This window comes from Dunckerocampus dactyliophorus, chromosome 13 (genome assembly GCF_027744805.1).
Source record: "Dunckerocampus dactyliophorus isolate RoL2022-P2 chromosome 13, RoL_Ddac_1.1, whole genome shotgun sequence".
Classification (NCBI taxonomy): domain Eukaryota; kingdom Metazoa; phylum Chordata; class Actinopteri; order Syngnathiformes; family Syngnathidae; genus Dunckerocampus; species Dunckerocampus dactyliophorus.
Window position 1 is genome coordinate 13,457,513 of NC_072831.1, and position 18,868 is coordinate 13,476,380.

General features: G+C 41.9%; 1 protein-coding gene across 1 annotated transcript in view; it reads left to right on the top strand.

Moving 5' to 3' along the window:
* The window catches only part of kiaa1109 (KIAA1109 ortholog), a 103,011-nt gene that overhangs the window by 40,497 nt on the left and 43,646 nt on the right, over positions 1–18,868 (top strand). Inside the window, exons 29-45 of the mRNA XM_054796248.1 lie at positions 2,015–2,288; positions 3,587–3,724; positions 3,832–3,902; positions 3,978–4,151; positions 5,137–5,257; positions 5,396–5,545; positions 5,917–6,044; positions 6,505–6,707; positions 7,718–7,918; positions 7,994–8,205; positions 8,870–9,021; positions 13,156–13,306; positions 13,385–13,537; positions 13,684–13,924; positions 14,088–14,236; positions 16,154–16,385; positions 17,718–17,867. Of these exons, the coding sequence (XP_054652223.1) occupies positions 2,015–2,288; positions 3,587–3,724; positions 3,832–3,902; positions 3,978–4,151; positions 5,137–5,257; positions 5,396–5,545; positions 5,917–6,044; positions 6,505–6,707; positions 7,718–7,918; positions 7,994–8,205; positions 8,870–9,021; positions 13,156–13,306; positions 13,385–13,537; positions 13,684–13,924; positions 14,088–14,236; positions 16,154–16,385; positions 17,718–17,867 (2,900 nt within the window). The remainder of the gene's footprint in view (positions 1–2,014; positions 2,289–3,586; positions 3,725–3,831; positions 3,903–3,977; positions 4,152–5,136; positions 5,258–5,395; positions 5,546–5,916; positions 6,045–6,504; positions 6,708–7,717; positions 7,919–7,993; positions 8,206–8,869; positions 9,022–13,155; positions 13,307–13,384; positions 13,538–13,683; positions 13,925–14,087; positions 14,237–16,153; positions 16,386–17,717; positions 17,868–18,868) is intronic.

The window sequence follows — 18,868 nt, forward strand, 5'->3', positions numbered from 1 at the left end:
TGAGCTTAACGGCTTTTATTTATTGGTTGGAGTTGATCGAGCCGGATGGAAGGGCTGTTGGCGCATTTTAGTGAATAAGATGTACTTTGTATGATCCATTAGCTGCCAGGTCATTTACTGCTGGTGGGCTATGAAAATTGGGTATCACTTTTCTTTCCAAACATGCTGTCATTTTCTGTTTTTTCTAGTGTAAACACACTGATTTATTTTTAGATCAATCAAACACGAATAACCAGTGCAGTGGCGTACATTTCAGGTGTTACACTAGTCTGTGCATGTAGAGCAGCACATCCATGCTCCCAGCATTGCTGGATAAAAATGAGTTGATCATATTATAATTACTTGGGATGCTCCGATCAGGGTTTATTGCTGCCAATCCGATCATCCATGAGAGAGAGAAATGCAGACCAAGGCGCCTGGAGCCTCAAAGTGGCTATAAAAAGCGTGCAGAGCCGCTGTTCCCCTGGAGGAATTGATAAAAAGTGTGAAAAAATGACAGAGTCCTAACGGGGCGAGGCAAAAATGACCGATCACATGGATCAACTGTAAATTTTGATTATTTTTGATTATATTTATTTATATTGAGTGCGATGGGCCTGGCCGTATGGGGGAGTTAAGACAATTCCAAAGTCCCCTGACTGCAAAAAGAGTCTTGCTCTGTCTCTCTCTCTCTAGCTCTCTCTCTCTCTCTCTCTCACTCTCTCTCTCTCGCTCTCTCTCGCTCTCTCATATTTATGTGTATATATGTATTTTTAAATAATACGGGTGGCGCGATCGATATTGGGTCCACGAGATGAGGCAAGACTTTAACGTTAATTTTAAGAAAAGTAAAATGAAAAAAAACTTGCGGGAAAACAAAACAATGCGGGTGTGTTTTGAAACATAATTGACGCTCAAAGATATTGTCAGCATTTTTTGAGACCAAACGAACTACTGTTATGATGATATACTGTACTGTATAATAATAATACAGCTCACTGTTTTTCTCTTATCTACCTGTTTTGTCTATTTACGTCCGGGTTGTCCGGCTTTTTTTTTTTTTTATATATATTTATAATAAAAAAAAAAACACACATTAGCATAAAAAAACAACATACACAGTATACATATTAAAAGACAAATCTTTGTGTTGCGTGTTTTGCCAGGAAGGCATGGTGCAGTAAGGCGACGGAGGTTTATGTCCAAACTCCACCTTCTTTGCTGTGTTGGTCAGGGGCTGAGTTGCATTGTGGAAGGATTTTTACACTTTCAGATGTGCATTGAATGGCGTTACGGGTGTGGAGCTCACTATCGTGCACCTGGTTGGCAAATTCTTCACCTTTGTCGATAACTTGTATTTAATTACCGAAAGAATGCATGACGCAAGAAACACTTACATTATATGCGAACACTTACTCGCTAAATATAGCGACAATGTCACTAAATTTCAACACGGATCTTTACTTTGTATGAGGTGTGTTATGAAACGGAACCAGTGATTGCCAGTACTTGAAAGTTGGCGCTGAACCAAATGCAATGAGTGTCAATAGAACCACTAGGTGGTTAAGGATGCAGACAAGTCCGAACATCAACATGGGTTGATTTGACAAATCTTATGTAGAATTGATCAAATCTAGAATTACTACAATAACTACTACTACTGCTTGGACATCAACAAGCACATGTAATGTGCGCTTCCAATAATGCCTTACACACTGCCACTTCTATATTACTGTATTATCAGACATAGTAGTGATGCCATAGTTCACTGTCTGATAGGCTTCTGGCTGCCCGGTTCTCACGATGCAGCTTTTCTCCAAACGAGAAATCTCATCACGTTCTCACGAACACCCCTAATAAACAAGGAATCTTACTTGACAAAAATTCACTGATCACAATCTGCAACCAATTAACCGCGATAAAACGAGGGATTACTGTAAATGCTTTACTCAGTATAACTTCAACTTAGCTGTTTAACTTAATCACCACGCCTACATTAATTAATTTTGTGTGTTTTATGCTTTATCTCATTTAGCCGGACTTCCATCTACCACAGTGTTGAGGGTCCTCTTGCTTACATTCTCAATGGGGAGCTTATCACTGAGTCCCGTCCACTGCCTCTGCCACCAATGTTGCCCCCACTGCCTTCCCAGCCCCTTCCGAGCCACATATCCCAGGCCTCCTTTGTATCTGCCCTGGCCATGGAGGAAGAGAGCTCAGTGGAAGCAGAGAAAACAGCCGAGCCTGGCCCAGTAACCCGACAGCCCCACGTGATGGCGTGCTACCAAAACTACCTGGCCCACTACCAGGTAATCATATTATCTCAAAATGTCGATTCAGTGGCCTCTGCTTACGTCAGTCCCATTTATGTCTCTATGTTGACCAACTTATCAAATTCTGATCCACCGTATTCTTTTTATTACGTAAAACTGTCTGTTTAAGCCAACGTCAACATATAGTAACAAATTAAAGATGCTGAAAACAGACCATGAAAGCATGCTTCTGTGTGTGATTAAGTGTGCTAAAATTTGTCACTTGGAGCCATTGCTAGTTCCCCCTGGGTGTGCAGTGTCCCCCCACGAAGGGCACTGAAGGTTCAGCCCAGACCACCCAGGCCCCTTCCCACCCCCCAAGGGTGCATGACAATTTTTATGACTTAGATATTTCTATAAAAGATATATATCTATGATATTTATTGTAGAAATCTGTCCTGTATAAAAGAGTATAAATTCTGAGTTCAGGGTTATGATAGTGTAGGTGTATCCAATGTACAGCACTATTAAAGCTGTCTTTGACAAAAAGAAAGGTGAGGTGAGCTATTTGTGTTTTATGTGATTGCCAATATTTAAGTTGCACTTCATTTACAAAGCACATCTCCAATCGGTGTGCTACCTGTTGAGACCCCTGTGATAGCATCACTATCTTAAGGCTGGGCACACTAAGTGTTTATGTTGAACAACTCAGACACACAGCTAATGTTTTGAAGACAAGCCGTAAGTATTAAAATGATAACAAGAGAGCAAGATTGTTAAGTGACACTTTAAAAAAGTAAGTTAGCACGTACCCCATGAACGTGATGGCAACTTGTAGCTCGACCGTGGGACAAAAACAAACTTGCTAGCTGCTGCCAGAGAAGTAGTGAAAGCCAGGCAAAATGTTTACCAGGCAACATGTGTAAACAAAGATGCCAGAAAGTGGAATTAGATGGAAACGTGAGCGATCAAACACGCTGGCATAGATAAACTTAGTCTGTGACCAGCTGTCGTCAATTGACTGAAACATTTTACCTACTATTTTTCATTCTCACGGTAATAAGTGTGTCCCTCCGGTCTCATACTTTTATCTGCTCGCATGATTATCAAAATAAAGCGTACTGAAACATTTTTATATTTTATATTTTTATATTAAAATTTTTGCCTTCATTTTCACCAAAGCCAGTAAAGTTTAATGTCTGTCTCTAGTCTTATTAGTTAATAATCACTGCTAGTTTATTAGTTAGTTGTAGGGTTCCTAAAATCACTGCAGAAGCGACAAATTATTTATATATTGTGGTGTAAAAACTTTGATGTTTGTGTGTTTATGTGTGCTGTTTGCTTTATCCTCTAAGGTTTCCAATTGGTCTGTCAAGCAGCCCACCAACAAGAGAACTTCCAAGTCTTCTCTGCACCGCCCCTTAGATCTTGACACACCCACAAGTGAAGAAAGCTCCGCCTCCTTTGACCAACTGTCTGTTCCAAGCTTTAAGGTTTTTGTGAATTTAATTTAACTAGTTATGATTGACGTTGCTCTTTCAAAATGGTACATGTGCATCCACAATACAGCAGTACGTTAATATTGACAAATATATTTCAGGTGACCAAACAGGGCCTCTCAGCCAGTTCTCTGTTAGATAGAGGACTTCACTTGATGGGAGACAACAACAGGTAAGACACTTAAGACAAGGAAATATGTTTTGTATGTTTTGAGATAAAATGTCCTGCTTATTCTCTTCTCTCTAGTACTCCCTATACTCCCTTGGATAAGAGAGCTATGGAGAATACTGATGAGGATACAACGACAGATGATTGGACTTTGGAGCAGCCCTTAGCTCAGACCCGGACCACAGCGATCGTGGAGGTGAAAGGACCCATCAACGTGGTTCTGACACCCCTTGTGGCTGAGTCCCTTGACAGGTAGCAAACAGCCTTGCTTTGCTGCATTTCTGACCAGACTATTAAAATGTGCGCTCCTGATCAAAGTCTTAAGACCAGTTGAAAAAAATACAAGAATGTGCATTTTGCACATCGTAAAAACGTGCTCAGTAGAGCCTCAAAATGCAAAAAGAAGAAATGGGAGCAAGAGACCCAACAATTTTGAGCAGGCAGTTTATTGAAAACAACAATTTAACTGAAATAGGCTTTTCATTAGGTGATCAAAAATTGAGGACCATAGCTTAAAAATGTTGTAGCCTTTGAAGACGTGTTTTAGTTTTGAAGTTGTTCCCTCTAGGGGTGTCCCAATGCGATATTGATTTTGGATATCGGGTTACTTCCGGCACCACTAGCGAATGGCCAAAAAACAGCAAGTAATTGATACGCCGATAAAATTGTCTAAACTTTTGACGCATGGCTGGTCCCCCACACCTCCAAAGCCTCGTGCTAGCTTGATGTTGAAGTCCTCAGATTTTGGATCAACATTTGCAATGGAATTGACTGTTATTAATTAGATTCAGCTCCAGAACTCTCCCCTTCTCTCTTCAACTGCCATTGTTCACTCCCGACATATTATAGGTTTAAGCCCTAAATACGCCTCTCACACTTAATAAGCACATTCAATGTATAAAATGTATCGGTACTCACCACTCATGAATGATATTTTAGGATTATCGATGCCTGTCAGAGCTAGAAGTTGTTTCTCAACATACAACTATGGTGCATTCCAAGACAGCCGAACAAAGTGCGAAATCTCAACGCTTGACCAAAAAACATTATCACTGAAACATAAAAGATATAAACGTGTAAAAAACTGTGAGCTTTCCCAACAGCAAAAAATAATACATCTATTTCTTTGTCCAAAAATCTGTGAATCTGTGGGACCGTGAATGCAGAATTGCGAATGTGCGGGGATCCACTGTACATTCCTTTATTACAGCGCAGCTTTGTATTTGGTTGATTTCAGGTACATTGAGTCTATGGTCCACTTTGCCAGCATCCGCCATCCTGCAGCTATTTTAGATGACCTGCATGGGAAAGTTCTTAACGAGGCCTATCAGATCAGCAAGTCCACAGTCACTGAATCTGTAAGTACAACTAAGAAACAAAGAAAGATGTTGTAATTCATTTGAATTATGGCTCTGTCATCCCTTGAATTTTAAAAGTCAAGATAGTATTCATGCCAGTGACTGCTGTCTCATTGTTTTGAATCTGGATCCACACAGAGCCAAGCAGGCAAACAAGAGCACAAGCTTTCCAAGACAGAGGGCACGACCCACGGCTCTCTCAATATCTCCCACGGCCAGACTGACCTGTCTGTCAAACCGGATAATGTGAAAATCAAGGGTCTCCAAGCCAACGTCTCCATCCCAAAGGTAAGCCTCATGACCCCAAGTAATGAGAGGTCCAGTGTTTTGGAAAATACCCAGTCGAGGGCAACCACAGAACATTTTTTACATCAACTGTAGAATGGGTTTTATCACTCCTTTTTCTTCATGTTTTGGCTGTTTTTATTCATTTTTATTGATGCACTATTCAATTCAATTATATAACTCAATTATATTTTTTGTATATAGCGCCAAATCACAAAAAAAGTTATCTCAAGCCACTTTACACATGAATATATGAGCCAGTGCTACGGAACCTCGTTCTGATATGTATCGCTGATGCAATTATGAATGACGAAGTCTGTCTTGGTCTTTAAGTTGATATATTTTGTGTTGTGTCCTTTTTTTTTCCCTTGCAGGTGAACCTTTGTCTCCTGCAGGCCTCTGTAGAGGAGGGTTCTCCATCCAGCTCCAGTAAATGCGTCACACACGTATCTCTTGTGGCACTGTGCTTTGACAGGATTGCCACCCAGTTCAGAATGAACAGGTAAGACCCTCATGATTCAGTACCAAGCTGTGTGTGTACCTGTAGTGAACCCTCAACAAAGTTGAGCAGATCGCAGTAATGCAAAGTGTTTTTGGCTGAAGTCAAAACGGGTCCAACAAATGGCCACATGACAAGTGTAGTCAGTAGAGTGGTTGCACTTGTGTTACTATGGTAACTACTACGCAACGCTTGTATCAATATACACATGCTCTTCATTCACGTTACCAGAAGAACGTCACCGAAAATTTCAACCACACCAATTTTGGAGAAACACCGCACTGCACACTGCACTGTGAGAGAAATTATTCTCTCACAGCAACAATGTTGACACAAAAAATATGCATATATGACTAGCATGTTACCCACACAAGATTAGCTAAATCAAATTTTGTCAAACTAAGACACTCACATTGTGTAGAAAATCACATCTACATGTATGGTCATGTTTCTGTCTTGTCAGGGGCATAGTAGAAGAAACCCCAAACACAACTGATCATGGCAGACCCTCTGTTATGTTGGAGAAGTACGCCTCTGCCACTAAGATGCAACCTCAGTCATCTGGCTCATTACGTTCTAATGCTGGCATTGAAAAAGGCAAAGAAATAGCTGCCAGGCTCAACATCCACCGTATCCACAGCCAGTTGAGAGGCCTTGACTCCACAGGTTGGTTCTGTCTTTTTTCGTCAATGCTCTATTATGCTCTAGTACAGGGATGTCCATTATATCGACAATTCGACCGCAAAGCTAGTGTCGGTTCATTGCATGTGCCACCCACGTCATAAACGTCACTTTGTTGATGCTATATAACATCAGTCAGCTGACATTAAGTTCCCCTCTTGATTCGCTGTTACACCTCAGTGGCAAAGTAAATAATGAACAGATGTCTGAAGCGACACACGGAAATGCAACTTTCATCTTTATTGTGCTGATTACGGAACTAACTCAGCAGTAAGATGCCTATATCCATATCAGAAGTTATCCGTTCATTTATAGCGACTAGTTATGTAGAAAAAAAATCAATTATTTGATGGCTGTGCTTCCGTGCTTCATTATAGAAATGTGTGTTTTCTACACTTTCGTTTTGTGAAACTATTATTTCATGATTAACTGGAAAATGTGCCCATTGCTAAAACCTTTTTAATCTGTCGCCTTGACTTTGGCTGAATTGTCTTTTGCATAATCATTTTCATTTCTTGTACAGTATTTCCTTAAAGGGATAGTTTGGATTTTTTGACATGAAGTCATAGGACATCCCCATCAGTATTGTAGTCCAATATTTAGAATAGTAGTTTTAAAGTTTACCAGTTCAATTATATATGTTATATGTTTTCCTGTTTTATAGTAAGAGGCAGATCATTTTTACTTGTATCTTGCATGCTGAAAAAGTGATATACATGTACAATGTACATAAATACTCATTTATTCAAATACTAAATATATATATTGACTGTGTATATTAGGAGGTAGATCTGAGGCACTTGGTCATTTTAGAAGTAGCTTGCAGGCCGAAATAGTGTCAGCCTGCAAGCTATATGTGTATATATATATATATATATATATATATATGTTCTGTGCTTATACTCACTGTGCTCTATTGCTATCCTCAATGGGGGTTTTTTATGTGTTCTTCTTCTATGTCATGTTTATAATGGGATTTATTATTCTTCCCATAGACATTGGCACTTGTGCCATCACAGCAATCCCAACGGAGAAGTCCAAAGTGTTGTTTGGTCTGGAAGAAATGGAGGATTTTTCACTAGTAGATGAGACTGACATACATGCCAGCACAGGTGACCTTGGCCGTTCCACCATGTCTCTTGAGAAATGGGGCTGGATCATGTTTGAATGCGGCATTGAGAATCTTACAGTCAAAGGTAAACAGACTAAACCCCTCGTATTATATCTTTGTGTATGTGAAACTTACTTGTATTTAACACTTTGTGCTGTAGGGGGCCGTCAGTCAGGAGCCATTCTGTACAATGCATTCGGCGTGATGGGCCACTTAGACACTGGGGGCAAAACTGGAGTACCCAACTCTAATGGCTCAACAGGTTCTCAGACCGGGAGTGGTTACAGTACTGATGCATCTGATGACAACTTACCACGTGATGCTGTAAGCCCCCCCTCTGATGTCAATGAACACTCTGACTCAGATGACCAGGTAAGATGCTGGGAATCAAACAGCATGTCATAACTTTAATATAGTTAAATTGTCAAATTATTAATACATGTAAAATGTCTTTGAACGCTTTCCATTGTATGTTACATGCTGGCCATGTGTCACAACTAACATAAGCCCTGCTTTCAGCATTTATAAAGTGTATATGTCTAAAATGCAAATCATTCATGTATGTACAGTATAATCTTATATCTGCAACTATTAATTTAGATGGATGCGATGCATAATTTTACCATCTTAAAACTAGATTGATATGCACAGAGCTGCGTCTACATAATCCACACTGCTTGCCTGTTGTAATTTCAGTGGGGATTTACGATCATATATTAACTTGTGTTCACCTCACTGCATGTTTTGAGTTCAGATTGACTGTCAAAGCTCATGCTTACAAAGACAAACAGATTTTTGATTTACGGCACACAACTATGGTCCGTTCAAGGACCTCCAAACAAAATGTGAAATCTCAATGCTTGATGAAAAAAACATTATCAGTGATTCATAAAGACATAGACATGTAAGAATTGTGGGCTTTTCTTAACAGCGGTATCATGTTATGGGGTATTATATGTAGAATTTCGGGGGGAAAAATAATTTAATCAATTTTGGAATAAGCCTAAGAAAATGATTGATCTTACTGGATGTGCAGGATGAAGGGGTTGAGTCAGATGACCTAAAGAAAGACCTCCCGCTGATGCCTCCACCACCTGACTCCAGCAGCATGAAGCTGACCATCCGGGAGATCTGGTTTAGTTTTGCTGCTCCTACAAATGTCAGATCACCTTCACAGGCCATCTCCAGGTAATGACTTTTACAAAAGAGTATGTACAGTAAGGAGTATGTAGAGTTTTTACAGTGAAGTAATGCTAAATAGAAAGCTGAGCCACGACGACAGTCATTCAGTCCACTGCTGTATTGGAAGATCAACCAACCTTGACTGCCCTCCTTGGCAGTCACAGCAACTACATTTTTCATTTTTATGGAGAGTGAGAGGCTTTTTAGCGCAGCCTCAATTATTGTTATTATTGTACCCACATTCGTGCATTCACCTTCAACGGCTGCTCTCAATTCAGCGACTGCTGCAGATCTCATGGCGTAGACTTTGTCTTTTAAGCCCCCGTCACACTAAGCACGAATCAAACAGAACCAGCCAGAATGAAAAAGTTTCAAAATGTGTGCCACTTTCGGGAGATGATTTAAATGTCGTTCAAACACCTATCAGGAATAGGAGCTGGGGCTTCAGGGGCTTCCTTGATTTCAACACCCTGAACTGTGCACGGCGGAGGCCGGTGGTATATTTGGCCCCTTTTTTTGTTGTGATGTAAATTACATTTTGTAAATTGGCAACACAGGATTGGTGAGTGATGCTTCAGCAGGCTCGTTGCCTTTCAGCACCTTTGCGCTGTACACACGGTGGCCGCTGGTGGAGTTAAGTTAGCCAGTTTTTCTTGGTGGTGATGTGAATAAGGTGACACAGTGACGTTTAAGCGGCAGCGGGCTGTGTTTTTGTTTTGTTTGTTTTTTTCAAATGCGATCTGAATCTTTGGAATGCTGTTCAGAATATGGTAAGAATATTTAGAATACCTTCAGAATATTTCAATAGAGTGCTGTTAGAATACCCTTCGAATGTTTTTGAATATGAATATTTTTTTAACTTTTTCCACTTCACATCCACCTCAAAGGTTTTTAGCATGCTAAAAGCATTCGGGCCGGCCACAACAATGGGCCCTGATATTTCGAATGCACTCAGATTGCAGTCATGATTTGTAGAATGCAATATCGAAGAATAAACCAAGAATTTTAATTCCGACAGCATTCTGGCGCATTCTGCCTCTAGTGTGACTAGGGTATTAGATATCCCCATTAAAAAAAAGTCTAGCGGTGTGAGGCCTGGTGTGAGGTCGGGGGGTATTCAACGAAACCCCTCTGCCCAATCTACCTGTTGAGCAAGAGCTCATCAAGAGTGGGGGTGCCCCATCTTGCGGAAAATTAGTCATCTTCAAAGTCTTCTCCAATACTTGGCATCACAGACTGTTGCAGCAAGTGTATACATTTTTTGGGACACCCTGTATCTATAATCCTGTCCTGTCATTTATCTTTTTTTCAATAAAATAGTGTAAAAATGGGCATCTTTCAGATATAGTTGTAAATGACGATTAATCGTGATTAATTAATTTGAAAACAGTGACTTGAAAGAAACATCTCCTGGATGCACTGGGACGCATCATCAGTGATGTATCCTGGGCTCATTGGGTGTTTTGGGTCTCGCAACATCAGACACCCTCCCCCTGGTGCCCCAGCCGTGGTTGATCATGCCTCGGCTTGCGTCCCAGTAGCAACCCACTTGCGGATTTGATGGCCCTCTTCTTGGCCGCCCCTGTTATACTCAGACGGCCTAGGACTTTGCAGAGAGAACGTCCTGCAAAGCCTCTACAGCCAACTTCTATTGGCTCGTAAAATGTCCTCCAGCCCTTTCTCCTGCACTTCTCCACCAGTTCCTGGTACTTGGCACGTTTCCTTTCGTTGGCTTCCTCAATACGCTCTTCTCAGGGCATTGTCAGTTCCAGCATGATCAGATGTTTTGAAGCCTCCGAGGTAATGATCATGTCTGGCCGGAGAGACGTTGGTGCGATGTGCTGGGGGAACCTCAGCTGTTTTCCCAGGTCAACGTGCAAGTGCCAATCAGTGGCTGAGTGGAGGAGTCCTGATGTACTCTGTGGACATGCCCGGGGGCTCTCCCTAGCTTTGATGAAGGGGACTGCCTTGATCGGAGCATGGTGGTTTTTGGTGGTGCTGATGGCCGAGGCTATGCTTTCAGCAACTGCTTTCAGAACCTGGTCATGGCGCCAGCGGTAGCGACCATCAGCCAGGGACTTTGGGCAGCTACTGAGGAGATGTTCCAGGGAGCCTCTTCCGGAGCAAAGGGGGCAGGACGGTGTCTTGTTCTTCCCCCACACATGGAGTTTCGCTGGCGTCGACTGCCTGCACAAGGAACCAGATGCGGTGGAAGTCTGCCTGCATGATGTTCGACCAGGTGACTTTACGCTGCAACATGCTCTCCCATCTTGTCCAGGCCCCCTCCTGCCGGAGTCCCACTACCCTGCTTACTCGCTCTTCCTCCACGCCTACTCGAACCTCTTCTTGGAGTAGATAGTGTCTCTCCTTTCCCCGAGCCTGGCTCACTTGGGTCTTTGGGAAGTAGCCCAGGCCTGCTCTCCCTGTTGTCATGGCCCCTACCAGCGTTTTTTGCCTGAGGCGTGACTCTGCCACCTCCACTGATTTCTCTGCCCTCCACTTCCTTCCTGTCCTCACTTTGATCCCAGCTGATGACACCTTGCTGTCCCTGGAATCCCTATACTGGAGGGCTTCTCTTGTACGTGCCACCTTGAATTCTTCAATGAGCCCACTGAAGGGTAGCTGGAGGGTGTTACTTGTCCCGTACAGGGCAGCGCTGTTGAGGCTACGTGGGAAGCCCAGCCACTTCCGAAGAAAGCCGTTGATCTTCCTTTCGAAGGATTCCACAGTTGTGACAGGGACTGCATAGACGAGGAGAGGCCACAAGACTCTGGGCAGAATGAAGTGCTGGTAGATCCAGGTTTTAAATCTACTAGGCAGGCCGGACTTGTCCACTTCAGTGAGCCACACCCCTAGTTGTTCGCCAGCCTCCTGGATGGCAAAAGAGTCTTTCAGGCTCAAGTCAAAGAACTTCCCCAGGCTCTTGACTGGTTGCTCTGTGATGGATGGGATTGCAGATCCAGAGATAGAAAACCGGAACTTGTCCATCACCTTCCCCCTTTTCAGTACCATGGACCTTGACTTGGAGGGCTTGAAGCTCATCCTAGCCCATGTGATGAGTCTCTCCAGACCTTGCAAGATCCGCCTACTCCCTGGGACCGATGTTGTGATGGTAAGGTCATCCATGTAGGCTCTTATAGGGGGCTGGCGAACGCCTGATCTAGATAGGGCCCTCTGCATTCCACCTCCGCAGCCTTAACCACCATGTTCATTGCCAATGCGAAAAGGGTAACAGAGATGGTACAACCGGTAATTATTCCTTTCCCAAGGTGATGCCAGTCTGATGTTACTGACCCAGAAGTGAACCTGAGCCTGAAGTTGGAGTAATAATCCGAAATCAGGAGCTTGATCTTGCTGGGAACATGGTGGAGGTGTAGGGCAAGCTCCACTAGTTTGTGTGGGATGGACTCGTAGGCGTTTGTTAGGTCCAACCACAACACAGTAAGGTCACCTCTGTTCTCACGGGCCTCTCTGATGAGCTGTGTCACTACTCCGGTGTGCTCTAGGCAGCCAGGGGCTCCAGGAATCCCCTCCTTCTGCACCGAAGTGTCGATGTAGTTGTTCTTGATTGATTGTTCTTGAGTGATTAATCTTATTCAAAATGTTTATAATTTGACAGCCCTATTGTTAAGTTATAATTATTTAAGTCTGAGGTATAGGCCACATTGAGCATGAAGTATCTTATTGCACAGTGAAATGATTCCTTTAATTTTATTTAAAAGTCAGATTACAGCTTTTGTACAAAGTTTGACAGTGCTGAAATTTATTTTGAATCTTTGAAAGGCACTGCTGGGTCTGGTGACCAATCAAAAATGCTATTAGAATCTATGTGGGTTTAAAGTTTAAATCAAAAACAGCCACAGTATTGTAAAACTTGAGTCCTGCTGTGGTCTATTTAATTTCTGGGAGCAGAATATTTGTTGCACAGTTTGAGCATGGTGTTTTTTTAATGTCAATATTAAGCTAAGGAATGAGAAAAGAATGTGGGTATTGATATCAAATGGGTATCGATATCAGCCGATGTATTGATATTGCAATATCCATGTTAGACACTTGCTCAAGGGATTTTTCTACTTGTAGTATCTAACATCAAATTAAAATAAAAGAAAGGGAAAATTGTGCTTCTTTTTTGATTTCTAGGCAATTGAATCTTCTCAGCACTGCCACTCCAGCCATTGGAGCCTGGTTGGTTCCGATTGACCAGCTCAAATCTTCTCTACACAAACTGGACATGGAGGGTACGCTGCGTGTGTGTGCAGTCATGGGATGCATCATGACTGAGGCTTTAGAGGTGAGTAATTCTTCCAATGGTACACACCACTGATCAGGTCACCGTTTTAAAGTGTCACTACATTTTGCCATGTTGCAGAAAAAGAGCATCCACATCCCGTTCCGAAGCAAGTACAATCGTGTGACGAAGCGAGCTCGCTACTTGCACGAAAATCCCTCGTGTATGCTTTGCAATATTCTTCACCGCTACTTACAACAGGCAGATTATTCTGTCATAGAAGAGGCGACAATGGTTAGTACAAGGCCTGCGCAGCTTAGAAATGTTTTCTATGCATTTTACAATAAAATTACATGGAATTATGAATGTCGTGTTTTTGGGTCCTCTTTACTTACTTTACTGCTTATGCATAGTCTCAACTTGTTTTCTTTTTATTGCAGAATGATGGCGTCCCGGCCTTAGTGACCCTCAAAAAGGGTCTTGTGGCGTTGGCCCGGCAATGGATGAAATTCATTGTGGTTACTCAGGGCTTCAAGGCTATTGGTCTGATGAGACCCAATCAGCTTGCTAAACCCAAGGAACCTCAGCAGGCTCTTGCTGAAACAGTCTTCGGCTTGGACAACGGTGCTGCACTGCAAAGTGATACCAGTGGTGATGGAGCTGAATTTGAATATGATGCAGGTGGGGGGAGAAAAGCTTTCAAAAGAGCAGTTATATTTGGCTAGTCTATTAGTGACCCTAAGTGATAACCAGCCTGTTATCTGGTATAAATTTGCAAGATATCTCTGCTTTTCCTTTGCTAGCAGTCATATGAGGGAGTTTTATTTGATATCGTTCTTTGAAGCCGCAGTGAGTGAACACACCATGTTACTGGAGGGAGCGTCCAGTCGTCCACCACCAAAAGAGGGAAACTCTGGTCCAGTAAGTGGAGTGGAGATCATGAGGAAACTCTCCAAGTCCCACACACACAGCGAGTCTGCGCTACGAATAAAGGTAAAAGTTAATCACATGATGTTCATCTTAGAGATATATTGTATTTTATGTCCACTCGGTTTGATAAATGTACTGATTTACTACAGTATAATCACAATGCAAAGAATAAGTTACTTTTCAGAAGACATTTGGAAATCCTATTCTTGTCTCGGTTTTAGGATTGGATGCTGGAAAAAAATGTTTTTAAAACGTCAGTTTTCACTGTCTCAAAATTGGAATGAATCGTGTAATAACTCAGAATTCAAAATAATTATTTAAAAAATGTTTTTATATACACTGTTCCCTCTTTTATCGCGGGGGATAGGTTCCCAAAATAGCCCGCAATAAGTGAAAGCTGCAAAGTAACCAACTTCATTTAGGCTTAATTAAGGCTGTAAAATCCCTCACCATACACAATATACACAGATCTCAGACAGGCATGGACATTTTCTCACATTTCTCTCTTTGTTTCTTCATTTGAATTGTAAGGATGAACCTACGAGGTTGGACACAAGAAATTGAGTGACTCGCACGTATTTCACTCATATGACCATGCCTCTTTGTCCAGGCGCCGTTCTGCTGTAGCGTTTTTGTATCCTTGTTAAAACATCTTGTTCCTGTCCTCCAACCGAAGATTTATTTATACCGTAATGATGTCCTACAGCTGCAACTTCTACCTTCCTTCAGTCCAGAAGTCAAATTTTTATGCAATGGTTGCCTTCCTCTGTCTTTTGGGTGCAGAACATTTTGTCAACATTGTGGGTTTTGTCGGAGAGAAAACATACAGCGTTCAGAGTCACACGGTTAGCTTCTTCTGTTTCTTCTGTTGTTCATTGGCAGTTGGCAAGCAGCTTACATGGTTAGCTAGTTTACTAGCGATGACCACAATAGGAGACGGCATGAAGGAGATTGATTGACAATAGTCTATAGCCAATCAGGACTAAGAAGACAACGGGCGGTGTAGACAAGAGAGAGAGAGAGAGAGAGACACAGCCACCTCCTGCTAAAGCACAGAACCAAAACACTCAAGTTCCCACAATGCAATTCTTCTTAAAGGGGCAGGCTCGGCTTGTAACAGCCTTCATACTCATAATTTATTAAATTTAAATTAACTGAACAAATGAATTAATGTTATTAATTTGTTCCCCTAAGAAATAATGTCAGTCCAATTAATCTGTTCCAGAAAGCCAAAAATGTTAACATTTGAACGTTTTTATAGTTGTACAATTATAGTTTTACATGCAGAAAACAATTTGGAATGCATATAAATACACGTAACTAATGAATGAAAGCGATAAATGAACATTTAAGTTTACTTTTACCTTCACTGAAGATGTGATTCCTGACTGCTCCCAAAGACACGATATGGCAGTGAGATCAACCACCATCTTCCGGTTTTTGAGTTATTTTTTGAATTCAATAGTGTTTCTCATCTCAACTCTCTCACCAAAATGAAGGCAAAGAAAGTTGCAAATGCCAGCATTTTGATTTTTAAAAAGTGAGAAACACTATTGAATTCAAGAAATAACAAAAACAGGAAGCTGGTGGTTGATCTTGCTGCACTGGGGTGGGCACTAACCCAGGTTATACTGTATAACACTATGGAACAGTACACCATAATTAGGGTACCTCGGTTTTATGAGCATAGCTAGGTTCATTTTCGGTACAGTAAGGGAATAAAATGCAAAACATAAAGCTGCTTAGTTTTCATGTAAACAACTTGAATGACTTTTTAAAATATGAAACATAAAGCAACTGCTGACAATGTTCTAATAAATTAAATTCTCAATAAAAATAAAAATAGCATGCAGGAAAATTGAAGGATGTGATGGGGACACAACATGCTGAGCCATCCTGCTCCGTCCATCCAACATGGGAAATAAAAGCACCTAACAGTTTGAACAGTATGAATCTGACATGTACATTTATCATGCCCAGGGCTCTCACCCCTACCAATCTTTGAGCTACACCAGCGGTGACACAGCAGTTGACTCACCAGCTCATGTGAGCCGCATGGGCCTACCAGTCAAGGACAGCCCCAGAAAAGAGAGTCTCCTGAGCAATTTAACAGGGAGCTTCCGCAGTCTTCACAACCTGCTGGAGGGGACGCCCCAGAGGAATGAATCATCTGTTGCCACAGCAGCCAAGAGCAGCTCCCTCACTCGTACAGGTGGCTGATTGAACTTTTTGATATCTGTCCTTTGGTTTTGCAAAATTGACATAGCTACCCTTGGTGGAGCATCCGCTATTGGCTTTTGGAGGACGAATCAGAAGATTATTAGAATGAGTGCTAATTAATAATTGTTGAAAATCATTTTCAATGATCATAAGCTCATAAGCTAGCAACTTATGAAATTATGATTAATAGCCACATTAATAACAGGAGGGAGAGTTACACACCCAATCCTGAACCTGCTTGGTCTACACACACCAAAAGGAATGTTCTTTGTTTGAATGTGGGGTTGCACACATGAACTTTGCATGAGATAATGCAATGAAGAATATATACTAGCTGGGGATTCAAAACTTTTCTCCACATTAATCATGTTTAACCACTACATGTGATCAATGCTGGTGTCCTTTACGTGGTCCTTGTCGTTAGTTAGTGGTGTGTAACTGGCTGACTTAGCTCAACAAACGCTGTTTGTGGCGAAGGCAGTGTTAACGTATGACTTTGAAAGTGTTGTGATGTAATGCTCCCATAACGAACAATCTTTTCTCGTGGTCTGATGTGCACGAGCAGCCAGATGAACAGAACGGGGCAGCCAGCAAACATTCTTCGGCTTCTATAGACAAAACCATGGGTGTTCAATGTTAACATCTAATGCCAGCTCCCAGAATATAATTTCTGGCAGAAGTAGGCACTACAGTGGAGGATCATGGGAATAGTGGAGGATCATGGGAAACACCCAATTCAACACTTACATAAAGAGAAAATGAGTGCCGGTTAGTCTCAACGTGTTGTGGGGATTCTCCGGTCCTCCACTAACTGTTAAATTATCAATAGAAGGGATGCAAATAAAATTTGGATCAAATAGTACTTGATAATATTTCTACAAAGAACTGACCTCTCATCATTAACTATCCATCCATTTTCTATGCCGCTTCTCCCCATTAGGGTCCCAGCTTACTTCGGGCGACAGGCGGGGTACACCCTGGACTGGTCGCCAGCCAATCACAGGGCACATATAGACAAACAACCATTCACATTCATACCTATGGACAATTTAGAGTCACCAATTAACCAATATATAGAGAACATTTAGTGACCATTGCACACGGTCTGAGGTGCCCCAAAGTTTAGTTGGAATCATCCAATGGGAAACATGCCTAATTTCAGTCCATTTATCTGTCATATGAGATGAGTGATTCCTACATTTTCGTATCAATCATTAACATGTTTCTCATGGCTTCAAGCTGATAACTCTCAGTGCAATTGTTGTTTCCTGTTCAATAATTAAATGCAGTGTCGCTAAAGCGATCCTCTCTATTTGGACTTCAGGGACAGAAATGCTGACTGAGCACCCACTACTGTCTGAACCCTCCTCGGTTAGCTTTTACAACTGGATGTCTAATGCTGTCGGTAACAGGAGTGGAGCTGCAGTCCAGGAATCCCCAGTCAACCGCTCCCTTCACAATAGCCTACAGACAGGTAAGATGCTATGCAGAGCTTGTCTCAGATTTTTCTTATGAATTGTAAAAAAGGAAGAAATGCTTGCAAATAATACCTGAAATGTCTTGAATGAAAGTTTCTGTAAATGTTGCAGTTTTGCTAAACCCGTAGGATTCTCCGGTCATTCATTGCCAGTGCCAGCCACTACCAAGCATACACAGTCCCGAGGAAGGTCAGGGGTTGTCCCTCAGTGTTGTGCTGGTATCGGTGAATAGTTACAGACCTGCTAACATGTACAACATTTTTTGCACTAGGTATGCATTTTGACCCTTAATTTGTACGTTTCCTTGCTCTCTCTCTACGCATTTGCTCTGTCAGTCTGGCGTTGCCATGGCAATCTGTGCGTAGGTGGAGTGACAAGTCCCTTTTATACCTGCCTCCTGCAGCTGCTACTCCTAGGAAGTGTTAGCAGTTCACTACACCACAATTCAGAACATCAACATGACAACATCAACAAGTCGTTAACATAGTAACACCCGCCGTGTTTCCCCGAATGCATTACAGAAAAGTTATGTTTTACGTGCGTCACGTGCCATGTGGCGAGAGATATTCTTGTCTTGTCATTTCCAGGCTGCCAAATCACTCGTTCTGCATCGTGTACATTATCTTTAATATCAGCACTAGCTCACATGCAGCCCAAGAACCATCGTGAAAGCCTTTCTGATTACTTGTGCGAGTGCACGCGTGTGTATTACTGAACGAAATGAAACCAACCCTCCTTAGTCAATAACTTCATGTTCTGTTGTTCATGTGTTCAAATACTGCAATATGCAATACAAATTATAGAAAAAGTGCCATATTCCTTTTCAACATTTTGTCTCAATAGAAGTCATTACAAAAAATCCTGAGCAATTAAAGGAAAACCTTTTTGGGGAATCATCCACAATCCGTATGTGAAACATGAGCACACGTCCTTCCCTTTTTTGTGCGTTCTAAAGGGAGAAAAACATTCAGCATGAGGGAGCTAACAGTGCACACGT